Source organism: Papilio xuthus, unplaced genomic scaffold (genome assembly GCF_000836235.2).
Source record: "Papilio xuthus unplaced genomic scaffold, Pxut_1.1 DF827714.1, whole genome shotgun sequence".
Taxonomy (NCBI): Eukaryota; Metazoa; Arthropoda; class Insecta; order Lepidoptera; family Papilionidae; genus Papilio; species Papilio xuthus.
The window spans coordinates 4,936,352-4,956,159 of NW_013530935.1; the positions used below are offsets into that span (position 1 = coordinate 4,936,352).

A 19,808-nucleotide genomic window follows, 5' to 3' on the forward strand; every position below is an offset into this window, starting at 1 on the left:
ACTGAATATTTTTTCCTTTCATCAGTAACAAAACAGTGTTTTACTTAAGTTCATAATCATCTTAATTTCTAATTTAAAAGACTTTTGCATTATAATAAAGTAAAATTAGGAATTAAAATGAAAGAGAGTTTTAGTTTCGTAAAAATTGCCACGAAAATTTTTGTCTATGGTATTTTATGCGGGAGAAACTTAGGATGATTCTGGCAAGACAGAAGATCATATGATTGTTCAATGAAGAAGCACGTCTGATAGGCGTCGACATACTTCTTCGAGCCAGTTTTTAATTTTCTGGCTCATCATCGGTTGTTTTACGTGTTAGTGGTGTTAAATAATAACCATCAGCCATGGCGCTAAGCGACGCAGATGTTCAAAAACAGGTAATTTAATAAAAGAACAAGAAATTATATACTAAATACGCCTTGAGACTTATATAGAGACATGAGTTTGTCAGAATGATTGATCCATGTCGCTGTTCTTGTGTTTTCCATATTAACTTATGGCACAGACATTGACATAAAAAATGAATGATTCTAATGCTTTTTGTACATTTTATTCACCAGATCAAGCATATGATGGCCTTCATCGAACAAGAGGCCAATGAAAAGGCCGAAGAAATCGATGCAAAGGCCGAAGAAGAATTCAACATTGAGAAGGGTCGCCTTGTGCAGCAACAGCGACTGAAGATCATGGAATACTACGAGAAGAAGGAGAAGCAAGTTGAACTGCAAAAAAAGATGTAGGTTTTAATATAAAAGCATAACTTGACCTGTTTCGAGAACCGCGTATACGGCGCATGTGACATTCTATAATCTATGCTATCATAAAATTATAACAATTAGATTATTTTCAACTGAAGATTATCTAATTGTTAAAATAATAATGAAAGTAGGGTTATTCTTGTTTAACCACACATATTTAAGTAGAATTTGTTATTCACAATACTGTTTAAAAGTAACAGTACATTTTTTTCTAATAGGAAAAGGTTTTCAAAATATAAAAAAAATCACTAGAAATGGGACTTTTATGACTAAATGGGATATTTTTAAACTTACTGTCACTTCAATAATCAATAAATTATATCCCATTAATTTTTAAATGGTTAACTTATACTTTTCTGCCATATTTATCAAATAGAAAAAAGAGATTTTTTGGCTATTTGCCAGTATTTAAAGGATTTATCTGTATAGTGCAAATTCATATAAGATGTATTGTTCAGATAACTATAACACAAGTTATGTAAAAGTTACAAATTATTGTTTGTTTAATTAATTCAAGATGTTCATAGATAAGTTTTAAGCATTGAGTTTACACTGCCCAAAAATATCACATGTTAACAAAAACATATCTATCTCTTTAGTTTCAAAACCTAAGATCACAATAAGTTCCATTATATTAAATCAACATGTGATAAAAAAGAGTCCAAGGGACCACAGTATTTTTTTCATAGTAGATTCTCTATCTTCCTAGTCCCTTGCTTATGGAGGTTGTCTGTTGCAACTAGATTCTCACTTATAGAGGTTTCTTGCTTACACAGATTTTCTAATCCAGAACTGTATAAGAGATGTATAAATGTGATTTGATATTTTTATTTTATCTTGATTGCCATGAGTGGACTTAAGATAGGAGATTTAAGTCAGATAGTGTAATGGAACCATAGTAACATGGTTTTATAGATATTTCACATTTATTCCTTCAAAAAGTATCAAAGACATTAAAATAATGGTAAAAAGTACATGTGCCTATGTGGTGTATTTATTTTTCATAAATATGCTAACATTTGACTTGAATATTTTTATGCAGCAATTCATCGAACATGCTGAACCAGGCCCGTCTTAAGGTGCTCAAAGTGCGTGAGGATCATGTCCGCACAGTACTGGACGAGGCCCGTAAGCGCCTGGCCGAGGTGCCAAAGGACTCCAAGATGTACGCAGACCTGCTCGTCACACTCATTGTGCAGGCTCTGTTCCAGGTATACCATAAACTAGAAAGATTTTTATACAGGTTAAGTCAAACCTTACTAATGAAATGTCCACTACTAATTCTGATTTGAACTGTAAGTGAAATGTGTAATTTTAGACTTATCTACTGGTCAAGCTCCACAAGTCATATTGGTTAATGAAATTTTGTTTCATGATTTTTGAGTCTTTATGTACTTAAAAAATTTATGAACAAATTTCTATGCAAATAGTGGAGATGATTTGTATTTGTACAAGTTTTTGGCTGTAGACATTTATATTTTATTCCCTGGCTGACACAGGAGTAAGTTTGCTGAGCAATAAAAAGAGTTTAAGAGGGTGAACATATTTGCACGGGTGTGAACATATTTGACATTCTTCTCATCGCTGCCACAATGATAGTTTGTTGGCTTTTTTTTTAAAGTGATAATTAAATAGTAAGACTCATTATATTTTTGCAGCTGGTTGAACCGACCGTGACGCTGCGAGTCAGGCAGGCTGACAAGGCCGTGGTTGAGTCCATCCTTGGCCGTGCTCAGAGTGATTACAAGGAGAAGATCAAGAAGGATGTGCAGCTCAAGATCGACACGGAGAACTATCTGCCCGCTGAAACCTGCGGTGGCATTGAGCTCATAGCCGCTAAGGGACGCATCAAGGTATGTCCTTTTTAACTTTGAAATATTTTTTTTATAATCTTCTAATATTTTATGAATTTAATATATTAATGTTATGAATATTATTTTAAAGTTTTGAGCAAATTTACATGATTTCATCTTACGAAATTAGCTATTAATGTAATAACTACCAATTGCCTGTGACTTCATTTGCGCGGGATTAAAAAGAAATATAGTTATAAACATAGCCTATGTTACCTGGAGATAATTTAGCTTCCAAATAATGAAAGAATTTTTCAAATTGGTTTATTAGTTTCAGAGCATTTTCAATGCAGACAAACAAACAATCAAATCTCTCTTTATATATTTACATAGAAGTATATATACACTACATATTTTGTTGATAATTTACACAAAATGAAATATAATCTTTCTGTAATTTTAATCGAATTAGTGTAGTGCTACTAGAAAATTTTGCTTAACTGAAAAGGTGCTTTATTGTCTAAGGAAGGTTATATTTTTAAGTCGCTGACAAAATTATTATTTATATATTATTAATGTGATGTAGATTTGCAACACCCTGGAGTCGCGGCTGGAGCTGATCGCCCAGCAGCTGCTGCCGGAGATCCGTACCGCGCTCTTCGGTCGCAACCCTAACCGTAAATTCACCGACTAAGGTGCAAACTTTCCCTAACTATTTAAACTTATAGTAGACATTAAATACTACTAAGTGTTTTTTCCTTTTGCCTAATTATATATAAAATGCGTACAATTTTATCGCTCTTTTTAGCTATATTAATGAATGAACTATTGAGTTATGTATTTAAAACTGTAAATGTGTGAACATGCAAGTTATCTGACCTGGTTCTTCGCCCACTTTACACTCGAAATATCCTACAGTACATTAGTTTCGCCTTTTAATATCATATATTTAATATTTAAAATATTTTAATTAATACAATTCATTCGTGTAGACCCCTATATACTTAAAGGGGTAGTAGTATAGGTTATATTCATAAAAATTGTCATTATATACTATAATGTTTCAATATATAAATGTTACCTAATGTTTTAGCACTATATAAAATGTGTATTTAAAATTTAATCAAATCTTCCAGTTATGAAATAGATTTCTGATGGCGTTTTAAAGGAATTATTTTGTGTTGTAAGATTTTAGAATGACTGCAGCATCCTATGCTCTGTTCACTCAAATCGAGATAAAGATTTGGCTGTGCGGAGTGTAGAGTCAGCTGACATCTTACAGCAATGAATACATTCCTTGTCCTGGCATTACTATCTTGCGGCTTATATAATGGCTATGTATAACACAATGTACAATCCCCATTATGGCACTGTTAAAATTCTTATGTAAATATATAGATGTGTTGAAATGATGTTTTATTTCGAAAACCTTATCTTCTCGTTACTACGATTTATTTGAAAAGACGAAAAACTTGCGACAGTTATGGTCCATGTTACAATAGACAAGGCAGTGCTGGTTTCATCGATTCAGGGTTCTGTTTCTATTCCCCATTTTTATCATGCCTTTGGGTGTATGTGTGTGGGGGTTGGAATTAAGGTTATATGAGACTGTAATTCGAAGACGCGTGTCGCCCTTGTGCAGCGCCCTGGGCGGACGCCCAACAACGCCCTATGCTAACGCCGGTACTTGACACAAGGCTTGGATTATCTGTTTCATTTTGGTATACTTATCTTTTCATAGTTGCCAGGTTGACAGCTATTAAGACATGAAAGTTTTTTACACACTAATAATATAGGGTTTTTTTTTTTTTATTATTTACCTACAAATACATTTAATATGAAATTTTACAATCTTAAACATACAAACATCATAAAATTAATAAATATATACAACAAAATAAATTATTTTAAACTTTATGATAACAGAAAATATTTGAGGGTTTTTGTTTTAACACAAATACTATTTTGATTAAAATATATTTAAGCTCTTTATCAATAAGGGTAGGCAGAGATTGCTTGTTTATTTTTCACAAAACCTTCACATACATCATAAATTCAATATTAGTTTTTATAAGATATTCTAAATAACTAAAATAAGTTTGAAATAAAAATGTGCATGAACCTTACATTGTGACGTCATAGCTCTCAATAAAAAGTGGGGTCAGAAAATTAAGGTTTTTTTTTATTTTATATCATAAGATGGCAAACGAACGAGCGGTCACCTGAAATCGCTGAAATAGCGAAGTGACCGTTGCCCATAGACATCAAAGAGTATATAAAATACACGCTTTTGCATATGCGTTGCCTACCTTTAATCGACGGAGGAGAGGATGCACACAAAGAATATCTTCCCTTCCCTTGCATCCTCACATCTGGAAAGTCCACTTCTACTTCCTATCCTTTCCTTATAAGAAAAATTATGGGAAGGGAAGGAATACTAAATTAGGCCTCCGGGACGAAGATTTTATCTGAATCGACAAGTTCAAAAAGTATTATAATTAAATCGATTTTTTGACAGTTCTAATTTCTAGGTTATTATCACGCACATTCTTAATTGAAACGTATTTGTACAAACATTTATATTTCACTTTAATTATTACACATAGAGATAACGTCTAACCGTGGGTTTCTGAGACCGAAATCGTAAAACATAGTTATCTCTGTTTTGTGAAAGTTAATGGGAGGGGTATGTTTTATACCAGAAAATTTTGGTCTTAGAAACCAACGGTAAGATAGTTAATACTTTTATAGCTTACTTAGTATTTTATAGCCTTGTTATAGTAACGACATACAACACATATAGTGCCACTAAAACAGTAATTACGTGAATAATACGTTTTTATATTTTTTAATATTTTTTGTTACATCTACTTGTAAGTCACAGCCTTATTTCTAGTATGATTTATATTTAAGTGAACATTTAATTTTTATTAGTTACAAAATTAAAAACTAATAAATGGGCAGATTTGTAATCAATGGTAACATTTTGCAATAAACCAGAGTGGCTCACTAAAAATTTAAAAAAGAAGAAAGAATTTAAAAAGGAGTAAAAGTAAGTTTTAGTATACTACGATTCAAACCAAAAGGGCTATCTTGATGCGTTTCGTCTGTAATTGAAAAACGCTGCATCGTGAAGTAACTACATTAGTACTGTAACTACAGTCATGTTCAAACTACTAAATGCGACACATTGAAATAACAGTAAGTGATACTATAAATTAGGTAAATTTCCTTTGAAATTTTGGTACTATAATCGTACAGTCGCGTCCAAACTGCTAGGTGCGTAATATTTAAATTGATAAGAAGTACAGCAAGCGATTGTATAATTTTAGGTACGGTTCTGTTCAAATTTTGGTATTGTTATGGATTTCCACTGTATTGAGAGATATTGTCATCCCTTACATTGTCTTTGAATAAACAAAGACAACAATACGTGTCAAGATAAATGTCACGGCTGTCAAAAATAATAGTTTTGTATTTGTAGGCATAATCGCGTTCAAACTACAAGATGTGATACGTCAGGCGTATAAGCGGGCAGATATCTTGGTATACGTGGTTCATCTCGTCTCCTGACGCCTCTGTCCACCGCCAGGCTAATGCTGCCTGCTTCCTTGACCCCGTTAGACTTGGCGCGTCGTTGAGACGGCAGTATCGATGCACGGAGTGACTTGCGTTTCTGTAATAAATGTCAGAGTTATTACAATGTACTGTGTTCATAAATGTATACAACCCGAGTACTTCGAGTATGCATCGCTTGGATGACGTCATAATAGTGCAGTACGGTGGAAAAAAACAAATTTCTTTCAATTTTGGTGGGAGATGACGTTATCCCAAGAGTTGTATACTCAGAGTAATCGAGTTGTAAATATGTATACTACTTACAACTTCACGTCGCAGCGGGGAGAGCTTAGTATGAGAGAAATCGAAAAGCTACAAACAAATTGCAACGCGTTTATTTTGTATAGAAGCTAAAATAAAATTATTTTTTATATGGCAATATTGGTCGTTAACAATGTTCAAGGGGATCATTAGTTTTACATTTTGGTCTCGATTTGCGGTTTGTGGGCGACGTGGTTGTTTGCTGCGAAGTTCGCGCGGTTTACCTCTATTGCGCCGCGCCATCTGTCGGCGGCGTGGCGCGCTATCTCCATCCTCTTCTGTTTCCGTATCTGATGACGTTTGTAAACCACCTCAATGACTATCAGCACAATCCCGCCGATAATTCCCGCCAATACGAGTATGAACACGCCCGCCATGTTTTTCAAACCCAACGTATTCGGTGTTTTCTCGTTTTCCTCGCAGTTGAGCATATTGTTTCGTAAGATCCATTGGTTGTCCAAAGATTCCATGATGCCACCTGTAATCACAATCACGATTATAGTCCTCAAGATCTTATAAAAGAGCGTTTAATTATCAACTCTATTCCAAGGTCATAAGACTTACTTTCATGAAAGTCGAGTATGGCGAGTGTAACTAGGTCCGCCCAGGGCGAGCCCTTCTGCAACCCTACGCCGTAGCCGGAGCGGCCAAACAGCTCGCCCGCTGTCACCAGCTCACAGTCTTGAGCCGCCTCAAACTCGAGCCGCGAAGAGTCCCAGATGAATGCCATTAGCTTACTACAAAAGAAATAAGGTTTCTTTACTAACTACAAACTGACCTAAAATTTAATAACTTTCTTTGAACTTGAGTGCAAATGTTTTGTTTTAAAAATGTTAATTAAAAATAACGTGAATATTTATTGCTTAACATTCATTGAGTTAGTTTCTTAAATAAACAATATGTTTACCCATTCTTAACGTCTTGTATGGCTTGTTCAGCATTATCATAGTTGTTGGCTTCCATTGTACGGTACATATTTGATAGTTCAACTTGTCGTCTGAAATACATATCCACTGCCGACCCCTTTACTGTAGCGCATGTCAAGTTCTCCATTGTATTGCGCAACTAGAAAATAAAATATATACTAAACATCGCTCTATTATACAGGATGCTTGAAATCGTAATCAACTCAATATCTCAAAGCTCACAAATTTAAAATCCATTTGTCAAAAATAGCAATGGAGAGATCGAGTTTAATTATATTTTTTGTTTTTGGGTGAAAAATTTCAAAAAGTGACATACTCTAGCGTCATTAATTCCTGTGAGCTTGGTCTTAGGACGCTCGAGCACGAGAAATGCAGCGAGGTTGGCGGTGTATGAGGCTACGATGATCATGGCAAACCCTGCCCACACCATGCCAAGTACACGGGCGGAAAAGCTGCGGGGAGTACCTGGCCACACATAAATTATATTTTATTTTATATCTCAAACCAAGAAAAAAAAACAACTGATAAAAAAACTGATGATTATGTGATAAATGTGATTGTTGTCAAATGTTTGTTAATACCTGGCTAAAAATCGTACAAAACTAAAGCCTTACCTTCACCAATACCGCTATTCAGCAGCACGCCCCAAGCGAACCATATAGCACTGGACAGATTCAATGCGTCCTCTTCCGTGCCATCTATATTGGCCAGTTTGAATCTTCCAAAAGGCGAAAATCTATCGAGCAGGTACAACACTAGCGCCACCACATGAACTGACACCATCACTAGTATCCACAGTGTGTTTGAAAATGGTTGTAAGAATGATACCAGAGTTGAGGAACGAGATGGCTGAAAAGTTTTTTTTTGTAGACCAATGGTTAAAAATATCGATATATACAGGATGTTCGGAAAAAACGTAGAGTTTTTGGATTCTAATATGCCATGAGAAAGTTCTCTGTGTATTTTTATAAAATATAAAAATAAAATGGTTATTTGCTAGCATATTTTAAATCAATGCAAGATACTAGTGAATGCGAATACAAATTTACGGTTTTTATTTGCAATTTATAACTAAACTAGTTTTTATGTCATAAAATAACTCGTCATTATAAATAAAATAATTATTTAGGTCTAAGCTATGTTATAATTAAATCATTTGGTAAGTTTACCTTCTTCTCCAGAATAGTTATACCTTGATATTTGAACGGTTTACTGAACTCTATAAATTCAGCGCGTTCAGGATTTATTGTTAACGGAGCGACGATTAGATCTGCGCGTTCATATACCAATTCACCTGTTCATATTAAAATGTTAGACAAAATAAAGGTTAAGAAAAATGGATACGGCAAAATAAGATTTATTACAGGAATAAAATGCAGAGGCATGAAGTTAAACTTAACGGAAAGGGGAAATTATTTTCCAAAGTCCGGAATTCCTTTGCTTCAGGCTTTAGTAACGTAATAACTTTTTTATAATTATTTTTATAACTAGCCGTCGCCGGCGACTGCGTCCGCGCGGTATTAAAAAAAAACTTAATTAGTAGCCTATGTGTCCCTAGACCGTGTTTTATATCTATGCCAAATTTTAGAGAGATCCATGCAATCGTTCTGGAGGTATCTTCAATTTAACATCCATCCATCCAAACAATAAGATGGTAAGGTGTGAAGTGTAACAATCTTCAATTAAAACAATGTTATGCGAAAAATCTTACTTATTTATAAAATAAATGCGAATGTCCAAACATGGAGAGATACCAATATCTCCAGAATGGATGCATATTTCTCGCTGAAATTAGGCATAAATATAGACCATAGCTTGGAAGAACATAATTACTAATTAAGTTTTAATTATTATACAGAGTCGCGGGCGACAACTAGTATCATGTATCCCTCCAAATATTTAGTACATTCAAGTAACGTTCAGTCATTTTTACATACCAATAAGACCAGTCCATTCCTTCTTAGCTCCAGGCACGGATAGGTTCCGTATTATATAATTTCCAAACTGTCCGTCAGGAGACAGTGCTAATGAGTAGGTGAAGTTAATTGCTTTGGAGAGATAGCGCAATAAATCCATGCAGAAACCCTTACAGCAGTACATACGGTCTGTTGATAAAATGTTTATATATCAAACTGTAAGTTTGCTTTACGTCAGTGTAATCTCACGGTTATTACATACCAATATCATCACTGGTATTGTAATGCGGGCAAGGTATTTCCTCTGGGGTACAGTCCCCCTCATAGTCGACACGACGCGCGTACACGAATGGTTTCTCTTCTATTGTTAGTACCTGAACAAAAGCATAATTAATTAATTAATACGTTCTTTAGTTTTTGCTTTTAAAAATCGAACCTCATGTTGATATGGATTTACTTTCGAACAAATTAGTTGCATGTAACCGAATCTAATGTGACGCAAAGTCTACGTTCTCTTTCAAGTATTTCGTGTTGAGTTGTTTTGATTCCGGTATACTTTGGCGGCAGTGTTTGTGTTTATTGTGGTATTCATTAGTGTTTTACCTTAAGGTGGGTGGGTATCATAAAACCTTCCGGTTTCGACGAGCTTCGTCCCATCCAAATAATCTCGTGTTCTTTTAGTTCGAGTCGCATCTTTTGTGTGTCCTGTACAAAAATTGATAAGCAATAATCTACTTTCCGGTAAAAAAATCCGTGTTGAAAAATTAGACCTTATTGGTATTTAATTACGACATATATTTGTAAAGCTAGCTTACCTTAGAATAGAAATATTTGCCTACAGCTACATGCTCTCCTTGCGCGCGTACATTTACCATATCATATTCCGCGTGCACTCTATCACCATGGTCGTCAAACGCCACGTGACCAGTTGCGCCATTCTCTAAGCTTTGACGTCGTATGTAGTCGAACAGCAACCGCCCAGTTGTCCAAATAGAACCAGAATTGTCACAATCTGACGGTGGCGCGTGGATTTCCTCTGATTTGTTCATATCGCGTATTGCCGAAGCTAGTACGTAGCTAGAAAGAGGTTTTGGTTATTTAGGAAGTTTTACTTTTAACATTTTAACTTTTGAAATTACTACGGTAAAAGCCTTAATGCATTGTGAGAATTTCTGCAATAGAAGTGGTCATAGACGCAGAATCAGAGAGAAGGTAGTTCGATATGTTAACTTTATTCAAACCTACCGCATTACTTCATTCATCCTGCATTACGCATGCCACTGCGTCGAAATATCAGCTACTAAAAAGCCTATTCTTGCAACTTTTTTATAAATATGTTTTTATTTGTCAGTCCTGAATGTTAATAGTTTAAGACACAGATTTCTCGAAATCTACTCACATTGAGTCTTGTATATGTGCGTGTTCGTTCGTGGCATTGACAAGGCGAAGGCCGAGGAGACCCTCGGGCGCGTTGGCGGCGTCCAGCGCCTGCTCCGTCACCATCCACACGTAACCCGTAGTCGTCATGTTCAGGTAGGTCGCGTCTCGGAATATTATCTCGGCATCAGTTTTACTGCAAATTAAAATTACTTTATTTCGGCGTCGATTCTATCAAAGACTAAAATGATCAATTTATGGCTACAACATATAAATGAGCAAAGCGTAATATAACTTAAAGTTTTATCTATATAATAAAACAGATGGAAAGTAGATGTTGATAAGTTTGTCTATTCTCTGACAAATTATGAATTATGAATCGCAGCTCGCCTTTGAAGCGTATCACCGTCTCAAAGGCCGGCAACGCATGTGCGGTTCCTCTGGTCTCGCAGATGTCCATGAGCGTCGATGTCCTCGGTGTCCCGTTGCTCGTTTGCGACCTACTCTTATACGATTATACTTTATTGCTATAATACTTAATGCTTACCTGGCGTACATGAGAAAGACCCTGGCCTGTGCACTCTTGGCGTCGATAAGACGATCACTGAACGCGTCAAGACCAGGTTCAAATTCTATCACCTGTTCCACTACCACTTTTCTGTCTACATCCTCGTCAATACTCTGTGATGTTGTTTGAAATCTATGAACAAAAATATAGAAATAGTAAAAAAAGTGAAATTAAGTCCCACAGATACCACAGATTACATGAAAATTACTGTATACTAGATGTCGTCCGCGACACCGTTAGTGCGGAATAAAAGAAAAACTTATTTAGTTGACTATATGTTCTTCCACATTATGTTCTACATCTATGCCAAATTACAGTGAGATCCATGTAGCCGTTCTGGAGTTACTTTGTAACAAACATCCATACATCTATCCACCCAAACATTTTACGCTTTTATAATATTAGTAAGAAGAAATATTTATCTTACTAATATCTTACTTCTTAGCATCTTATCTTACTAATATTATAAATGTGAATGTTTGGATGGATGGACGTTTGTTTGAATTTATCTCGTCAACGACTGCACGGATCTCACTGAAATTTGGCATACATGTAGAACATAGTCTGGAAGAACACATAGTCGCGTTCCACATCTAGTTTAGTTTACAGTCCTAAGTATTCTTCACATATTTCCATACCTGCCAAGTATAGCTCTGCCATCCGTATCCGAACTATGTATTATTATAACTTTCATATAATTAAAATGCTTCAACACATCCACCCAGACATCTGCCTGATGAGAATAAGGTGGGACAGTACGTAGGAAGGACACGTGAATGTTCTTATCCGAGAACGCAGAGTCTCTGGACGATATACCAATAACCGGTATATGATAGAACCCGCTCGTATACGATACCGCAGCTGGAGAGAGCTCACCGGTAAGCGGATGGGAGACAATCACTGCGTACACCTGAGAAAGGAAATTAAACTATGAATGCTAGAAAGTTCTACCGTAGTACTTCATTGTCGTAACATTCCTTTCATTTTCTTTGATAAATCATTTATTATTGAAATGTCGTAACAGTGGAATCCTACACTTATGTCCATTCGATGTTGTTCCAAATTAAAACGTAGAATAAGTAAACAAATATCATTTATATGAGTGAGTTTTCACTGTCATCACATAGGAAATATGAGGAACATCAGTGGTAAAACAATGAAATTAAATTAACTTTTTCTTAAAAGAAATTGTTATTAAAACGGAGCTTTACTTACTCGATGTCCGATTAAATCCTTGCAAACGTTAAGAGCCGTCTTTATAGGATTAGGGTCCATCAAAATTGAGTAGTCGTGATATGTAACGCCGCGCGGAACATACTTGTCTTTGAAATTAAGATTCTGAAATACATAATTATACTTAAAAAGGTCCTAAGAATAAAAAAAAACTTTACACTATTCAAGAATAAAGGTGTGTGATGCTAATCTAATGCGGCTAAGTGGCTTTTTCCTCTTTATTTATATAACAGTCGCGTCAGTAGACAAGGTAGCTACGCGCTGGAGTCATGCGACTAATCGCTTCATGGAAATTGAGTTTAAATTACTTCAAATACTTACGGATATTGTGTCCTTGAAGAATGCAATTGACTCGTTACTAGACAGGACCCCTCCTACATTGTAATAGGTCGGGTTTGAGAAACGGCGTCGGTCTATTTCAGCGTTAGTAAAATAACTGCTCCAAATGAAAACGAGTAATAGACGGCACCACATCCTAATAAAATGAATATTAATTAATAATTAATATTTTGAAGATACGATAGATGTTAAATTATTGCTTGTTATTATAATTTGAATTTGATTTTAGGCGATATTTTTTGAAAACTTACAAGAAAATATGACTGATAGAACGAACAATGTTACTACGTTATCGCAAAACAATAGTTTTTTTAGAATAATTGTACGTAATTATACGATACCTCCTAAAAAAATCATATATCTTATGCCTAATTTAACTAAATAGCTAAGTTTCACTATTAAATCATTGCTAATTATTTCTTATGGACTATAAACTACTCACTTGTTTGATTTTTAATTTCAATTGCACTCACATTATTTTGTTTTCACATGTTAAAATTAAAGGCGTGTTACATAAGGATAATATTTTGGATGCTGCACGTCAACGCCAGATGGAGCTTTCATCTCGGGTCGCCATAGAGACCGCGCAGTCGCGCTGGGAACTAATCGATTGAAGTTGAAATTAGAATAAAATGCGAAAGTATGTATGGATAATGTATTTTATATGTGATTTTTTGTAGAAATTGCAATGTTTATTAGAACATTTTTTTGTTTTTAAGGAAAAATGTAGTAATTAATCACGCATTTTTTTAAAAAGCAGGTTTAATATTTAAACAAAAGATATTTTTAAGCAATTTATTAAAAATTATGATATTAGTATACAATAAAAAATAACATTTGATAGACAATAATATTTTAAAAGATATAATACAAAAATTCTCATAAAATATTATTTATTTGAGGTTTCTATGTTGTAAACATTTTTAAACATATTAACATTACTTACTTGGTATAAAACACAAATAATATAAGAAAATACATAAAAAAATACGTTTTTCAAATAAGAGCTTAAGTAATTAAAATTATATTATTAATTCGTTGTATTCTTCGTTGTATCATTTCACCAGTCCCAGGAGTTGGCACTAGGCTGCCAACCCTGTGGGTTCCAGCCTTGGTTATCAGGACGTAAGGCCGCGGCGGCTGATGTCGCTGCGTGCTGCGCTGCGCCGGCTGCGCCCGCGGCCCCTGAACTTTGTAGCACTGACAATTTCAGTGATTCTATATCTAGGAAGGAAGATAATATTTATAATATGGTACTTTTTTATAGGAGAAGGGGGCAAACGAGCAACGAATCGCCTAATATTATTTGATCCGACGCCCATGGACATCCACAACGCCAGAGGAACCGCAGATGCGTTGCCGGCCTTTAAGGAAGGTGTACGCTCTTTTCTTGAAGGTCCCTAAGTCGTAACTGTTTGGAAATACCGCTGAGGACAGGGTGTTCCACAACGCGGCTGTGCGAGGTAAAAAGTTACGCGAAAATCTCGTCGTTGTGGAATGCCAGCCATCGAGATGGAAAGGATGGAATTTGGCGCTCTGTCGACTCGTACGATGACGGAACTCAGCGGCAGGTATGGTTCCAAACAATTCTTCGGAACTCTCCCCGTGGTAAATCCGGTAGAAGATGCAAAGGGAACTGACATCCCTTCGCAGAGCCAGTGTGTCAAGCCCATTGGTAAGATCTCGGTCGTTGACGATTCGAGTGGCACGACGTTGCACTCGGTCGAAAGGAAGAACCTGGTATTTAGGAGCTCCGGCCCAGAGATGTGAGCAGTATTCCATATGTGGCCGAACCTGCGCCTTGTACAACTGTAAGCGATGGGCTGGCGTGAAATACTTTTTCGCTCTCCCTAGGACACCAAGCTTTTTAGAGGCCAGCTTAGCCTTCCCTTTCAAACGACCATGGAATTGGACGTCACTCGATATGTCAAAGCCGAGGATACCAATGCTGGCTGTGGCAACCAGGGGAGTGCTCTCAAAGTTGAGGTTAGCGACAAAGGGTTCTTTTTTGACGGAAAACGCGCAAACTTGTGTCTTTTGGGGTTGAATTCAACAAGGTTTTGTCGCCCCCAATCTGAGACATTACCCAAAAGGGTCTCAATTTCAGACACAAGTTTGTTCCGGTACTCGAACACGCTATCCCGAGAAACATTATCTCGGGCCGTGTACAAAGCGTCACCCGTACTAACGTCTGCATAACAATGGACGTTACTATGATGTAACAAGTTATTGATTTGCAGAAGAAAGAGAGTGGGCGACAGTACACAGCCCTGGGGGACACCAGCATTAATTGGTTTAGGGTCTGAGCATGCACCGTCAACAACGACCCTGATGCTACGACCCTCCAAAAAGCTAGTAATCCAGGCCAATAGTTTCTCGGGAAGCCCGTAGGAAGAGAGCTTCGAAAGAAGCCTTTTATGCAACACCCGATCGAAGGCTTTCGCTACGTCCAAACTTACCGCCAGGGCCTCCCCTTTGTTCTCTATTGCCTCCGCCCATCTGTGAGTGAGGTACACTAAAAGATCACTAGCTGAGCGACGTTGACGGAATCCGTACTGGCGATCGCTAATCCTTTTTTAGGGATCGGGTGAAAAGACGCGTCAAGACCGGTGCCAACTCAGGAGCACATGTCCTTAGCACAAGAGGTGGAATACCGTCGGGCCCACTCGACTTGTTGACATCCAGAGATAGCAGCGCCTTACGGACTGATCTCTGGATGAACTGGATCTCCGACATAGAGGTCTCACCGCCAGGGATTTTCGGCGGTGAATAACCTGTGTCATCCAGTGTCGAGTTAGATGCAAAGAGGGATACCAGAAGATCGGCTTTCTCTTTAGCAGTATGGGCCAACGAGTCGTCCTCCCTGCGCAAAGATGGTAGCGATGGGCGACAGAAATTTCCTTGGACAGCCTTGGCGAGAGACCAGAACGCGCGAGTTCCGGAAGGAAGGCGCACTAGCTTCTCGCCAATGCTGGCCACGTGTTCGGACTTTGCCCTTGCAATTACTCTTTTGAAGGACCTGGAGGCAGAGTTGTACTTCATTTTAAGCGCGCTGGAGTTTTGGTCCCCCGCTGCCGACGCTTCGGCCCAGGCACGGTAACATTCTCGCTTGTAGCGTAAAGATAACTTGTAAGAACGACCGAACCAAGGCCGAGATCTACCACCGCTGGGCACCATAGTTGATGGGACAAAAAGTTCCATCCCCTGGAGTACCACATCGGCGATATAGTCAGCAACGGCGTCGGGATTGTCCAGATTGAAGCAAACCTGCCCCCATGGGTAGGATGCATAGAAGGACCGCATCCTATCCTAATCTGCTGACCTGTAGTGCCAAACTCGACGAAGACCAATCGGTTGTGACCGAAAACGTCTGGAGATTGGCACTGTTGTCCGGATCAGGCAGTGGTCCGACGACCCTAAAGGGGCGTCGACGGAAACCAAATAGCTGTCCGGATGCGTGGTCAGCAGAAGGTCCAACAGGGAAGGTAAATGATCAACAACATCTGGGATTCGCGTAGGCGAGGTAACCAGCTGTGTTAGATCATATGCTAAGGCAAAGTCATGAACAGACCTCCCCGCGTGATCCGATGTACGTGAGCCATTCGGCATGATGGGCATTAAAATCACCAAGTACCACGACTACAGCAGAAGGGATCTGCTAAAACACGGAATCTGTGCCCATTTGGACTAGCTCCATGCGTTGGTCTGTATCGGTATTTCCGCCATGGGACCTATAAAGGCACGCGTAGACTCGCGGATGATCATCGCTATCTACGCGCAGCCATAAAACGGATAGGTCCCGGCCTTCAAGATGGTCGAGGCGACGAGAACAGATATCCTCACGGACGTACACGCACACCCTAGCCCGTGGTAAAAAGCGGTGTTCGAGCTTGTACCCGGGGTAGTGTAGGAAAGAAGTGTCCGCACACACTCATCAGGACGAAACGCGGAATTTCTTCCACTTCACGCCTGTCTTCGTGCGGTCGTGGTATTTCACCGGGCGAGCGGGCCATTCGTGCAACCAGCAAATGCTGGATGCGGACTCTACCACTGTTAAAACTAAGTACTGCTTAGAGGGCGTCGGTGGCTCAGGTGTTAAGCACTTGACTTGTAATCTGTAGGTCCTGGGTTCGAATTCCGCCATGTACTAATGTGTTTTTCGTTTTACATCTGTACATTTGTGAAACAATTCAAAGATATGTCTAAAGTCAACCAACCCGCACTGGGCCAGCGTGTTTGAACCCATAGAGTTAGGCTCCGAGCTCCTCAGTGGAGATGCTTATGATGATACACAATTTATCGTTTGCTACTTTTCTACACTAGCAAATCATACCAGCGTTCTGAAGCCTAGCAGCTTGTGTGTGAGCGGCTTGTTGTATAGCTTTGGCCGCCTCCGCCTCCCTTGCGGCGGCGATCCTCTGCGCAGCTGCGGCGCGGGCCTTGGCCGCTGCGAGACGCGCCTGCGCATGCACTGCGGACTGCGCGGCTTCAAGCGCACGCGCACGTGCTCGTCTTGATGCTTCCTCGCTAATGCATTAAAAGAATAGGTGTGAGACCAAATATTATTGTTAGTTTCAGACTTTAAGATTTATAGCTAAACCACTGTTACTTTTTATTCATTTGTAGTAGTAGTGTCATTGGTAATAAAATTTTCGAAGCTATCCATTTCAATTGACATAACATTTTCATTTATGCGCCGATTGAAATTAAACAGATACTATATTTTAAGGGAAATTTAAATGAATCCAAAAATGAAAACGGCATCCAAATCGGTTAAGCCGTTTTTATGTTTTGAGGGCACAAACTTACAGACATCTCGACAAATAGACGAAAATTATTAAATAAAAAACACTTTAATTTGTGTTGGTAAACACCCTCTGTAATAATGTATCTTATAATTTTTTTATGTATAGACACTGTCCAGTTGCAGTGTTATATGAATGTTATATGAGTTATTGTTGGACGTAAATCGGTGCAGGGGAGCAGACAGCCCACTGCAGCGGTTTACGCCGCGCTACTGAACGTTAAAGCAAATTGCTCCGAGTCGTGAATCTGGAGGTGGGGGCGAGTTTGCGCAGAGGTTTGAATAACATATAGTAGTATTCAGATATTTTGCCAACTATTAACATGCGCCAGTCGCTGCGCAGAACACAATTTTAAGTGTACTATGGCATAGCGGGATATAGGATACATACATTGAGCAGCGCTCCCAAGACCCTGAGCCGCCAAAATATTTGAAAAGAATTATACGTATACTGTATTGTGCTACTACGTCTTTTAATGGCCAGTTGCTGACGATCATCCAGCGGATGACTATCTGCCGGATGAACGCTTGTGTGGCTTATAGTAATATTAACGTTTTAGTTTAAAATCAATAAATATAGGTAACTAGGCGTAAAAACTAAAACTTAGTCAACCCCGCTAATCACTTACTTTATTTTCCTTATATAGTTAATACCTCTTTAAGTTTTTAGCCGACTCAAAAAGAAGGAGGTTATCAATTCGTCTGTATGTTTTATTCGTAAGAAGGAAAGTATTATCTTTACTATCCCGCTTTTAAAATAGAATGGCGACGACTATTTCAATTCTTCTAATAGTGACATGAAACCGGATCTAGGTACTAAGGGAAGGTAATTCGATTGTACCTTTTATGCGCGGCATGCGCAGCTGCTGCCTCCTTGGCGCCAGCAAGTTCCTGCTGGTGCAACGCGGCATGCTTGGCAGCTGCTACCTGCTGTTGCGCCGCCCTCACCGCGCCAGCTGCAGCCTTAGCCGCCGCCACCGCGCCCGCCACTTCGCTACTGGAGTCGGATGACCAACCACCTAAAATATGAAGAAAAATTATGCGCGTGATGACCAGTCAGATCATAGCTCCTAAGAAAATATATATGCTAGATCTATTACGAATTATATTCGCGCAAGCGACAGCTAGTCTGTTTATGAATATAATTACCGTTGCCGCCGCTATTTATGACCAGCGTGGCGGGTATTCCGTTGCCACCACTGGCTGGGTTCCATCCGGACGAGGTGACTAAGTCCCAGGACGCACTTCTCTTGTCCGCCATCTCGGTAGCAGATGCTACGGCTATTAGACCAGCAATTATCTACAAAATTAAATAACACTTTTTTAGATACAATAAGAATTACAATAAGAATTTTTAAGGTGTAACGGAACTTGAAGCTTTTCCGTAAAACTCCTTTCGGGATTGAATCTATGGTTTTGGTATTGGCATAGTAGACGGCTAACCATCTAACTTTTTTTGTAATTAAAAAAAAACTTACCACGATTTTAAGACACATCTTGTTTGTAGTTGTTTGGTGTGTTACAAAAAGAAGTATGATACAAATCGCCCAGTATTGATACATTTTATATGATACCATACGGAAGACTTTCAGCGAAACAAAAAGTAGAAAGGAATACGGATCAATGTTGGTAATTGTTCAAAGTACCGAAGTATGGGCATCTGTTATTAAGTCCCTCACTTTCAAAATGATCTCTAAAACTAACACTCTGACGTAACAAAATCGTTTTCAAGTACGAGATTTCGATTAAGATAAAAATACTTAAATATTTGTATTTATAATAATTACAAAAATGCTTTGACAAAAAAATTACAAAGATGTAATGACATTTTAGATTTTAAATCTTGTCTTACTAATATTATAAATGCGAATGTTTACATGGATGTTTGTTTGAAGGTATCTTCAGAACTGCTGAACGGATCTCGATGAAATTTCGCATTTGTTTTGAACATAGTGTGAAAGAACACATAGGATACTAGTTATGTTTTTTTAATTCCGCAGGGACAAAGTCGCGGGCGACAGCTAGTATTTTTATAAATGTATATAATGATGAAAAATAATAAAAGTTACAAATTTTCATTTTTCAACTTTGATGACCATTGAATACCCAATTAATATTTTTTTTTAAAACACGACGTAATGATTTTAGACTATTAGAGATTCGATTGTAAATCCGGAGTCCGGACACAGAAACCGGAATTCAACCTGAGGCAGCT

The 19,808-nt window shown here is 38.0% G+C and overlaps 3 protein-coding genes across 3 annotated transcripts; 1 reads left to right on the forward strand and 2 right to left on the reverse strand.

Moving 5' to 3' along the window:
* Positions 1–211: 211 nt before the first annotated feature.
* On the forward strand, positions 212–3,957 carry Vha26 (V-type proton ATPase subunit Vha26). Its single transcript, NM_001312643.1, is given in 5 exon segments — positions 212–377; positions 561–736; positions 1,801–1,969; positions 2,417–2,611; positions 3,138–3,957. Coding segments are annotated over 5 exon segments (681 nt in total). The 5' UTR covers positions 212–344; the 3' UTR covers positions 3,246–3,957.
* Positions 3,958–5,744: 1,787 nt separating this feature from the next.
* Nmdar1 (glutamate ionotropic receptor NMDA type subunit 1) lies at positions 5,745–12,924 on the reverse strand. The gene is made up of 16 exons (XM_013310387.1): positions 12,772–12,924; positions 12,433–12,555; positions 11,856–12,127; positions 11,197–11,349; positions 10,672–10,845; positions 10,088–10,349; positions 9,876–9,977; positions 9,535–9,646; positions 9,294–9,461; positions 8,526–8,650; positions 7,971–8,205; positions 7,673–7,821; positions 7,338–7,495; positions 6,995–7,167; positions 6,655–6,908; positions 5,745–6,227 (listed from the first exon to the last, which is right to left on the reverse strand). Exons 1-16 carry the CDS (start codon positions 12,922–12,924, stop codon positions 6,048–6,050), a joined length of 2,793 nt encoding a protein of 930 aa, XP_013165841.1. The 3' UTR covers positions 5,745–6,047.
* Positions 12,925–13,805: 881 nt separating this feature from the next.
* Positions 13,806–19,319, reverse strand: LOC106116638 (translation initiation factor IF-2). Its single transcript, XM_013310529.1, has 5 exons — positions 19,072–19,319; positions 18,743–18,893; positions 18,435–18,612; positions 17,123–17,316; positions 13,806–14,013 (listed from the first exon to the last, which is right to left on the reverse strand). Exons 1-5 carry the CDS (start codon positions 19,168–19,170, stop codon positions 13,850–13,852), a joined length of 786 nt encoding a protein of 261 aa, XP_013165983.1. The 5' UTR covers positions 19,171–19,319; the 3' UTR covers positions 13,806–13,849.
* Positions 19,320–19,808: the final 489 nt, after the last annotated feature.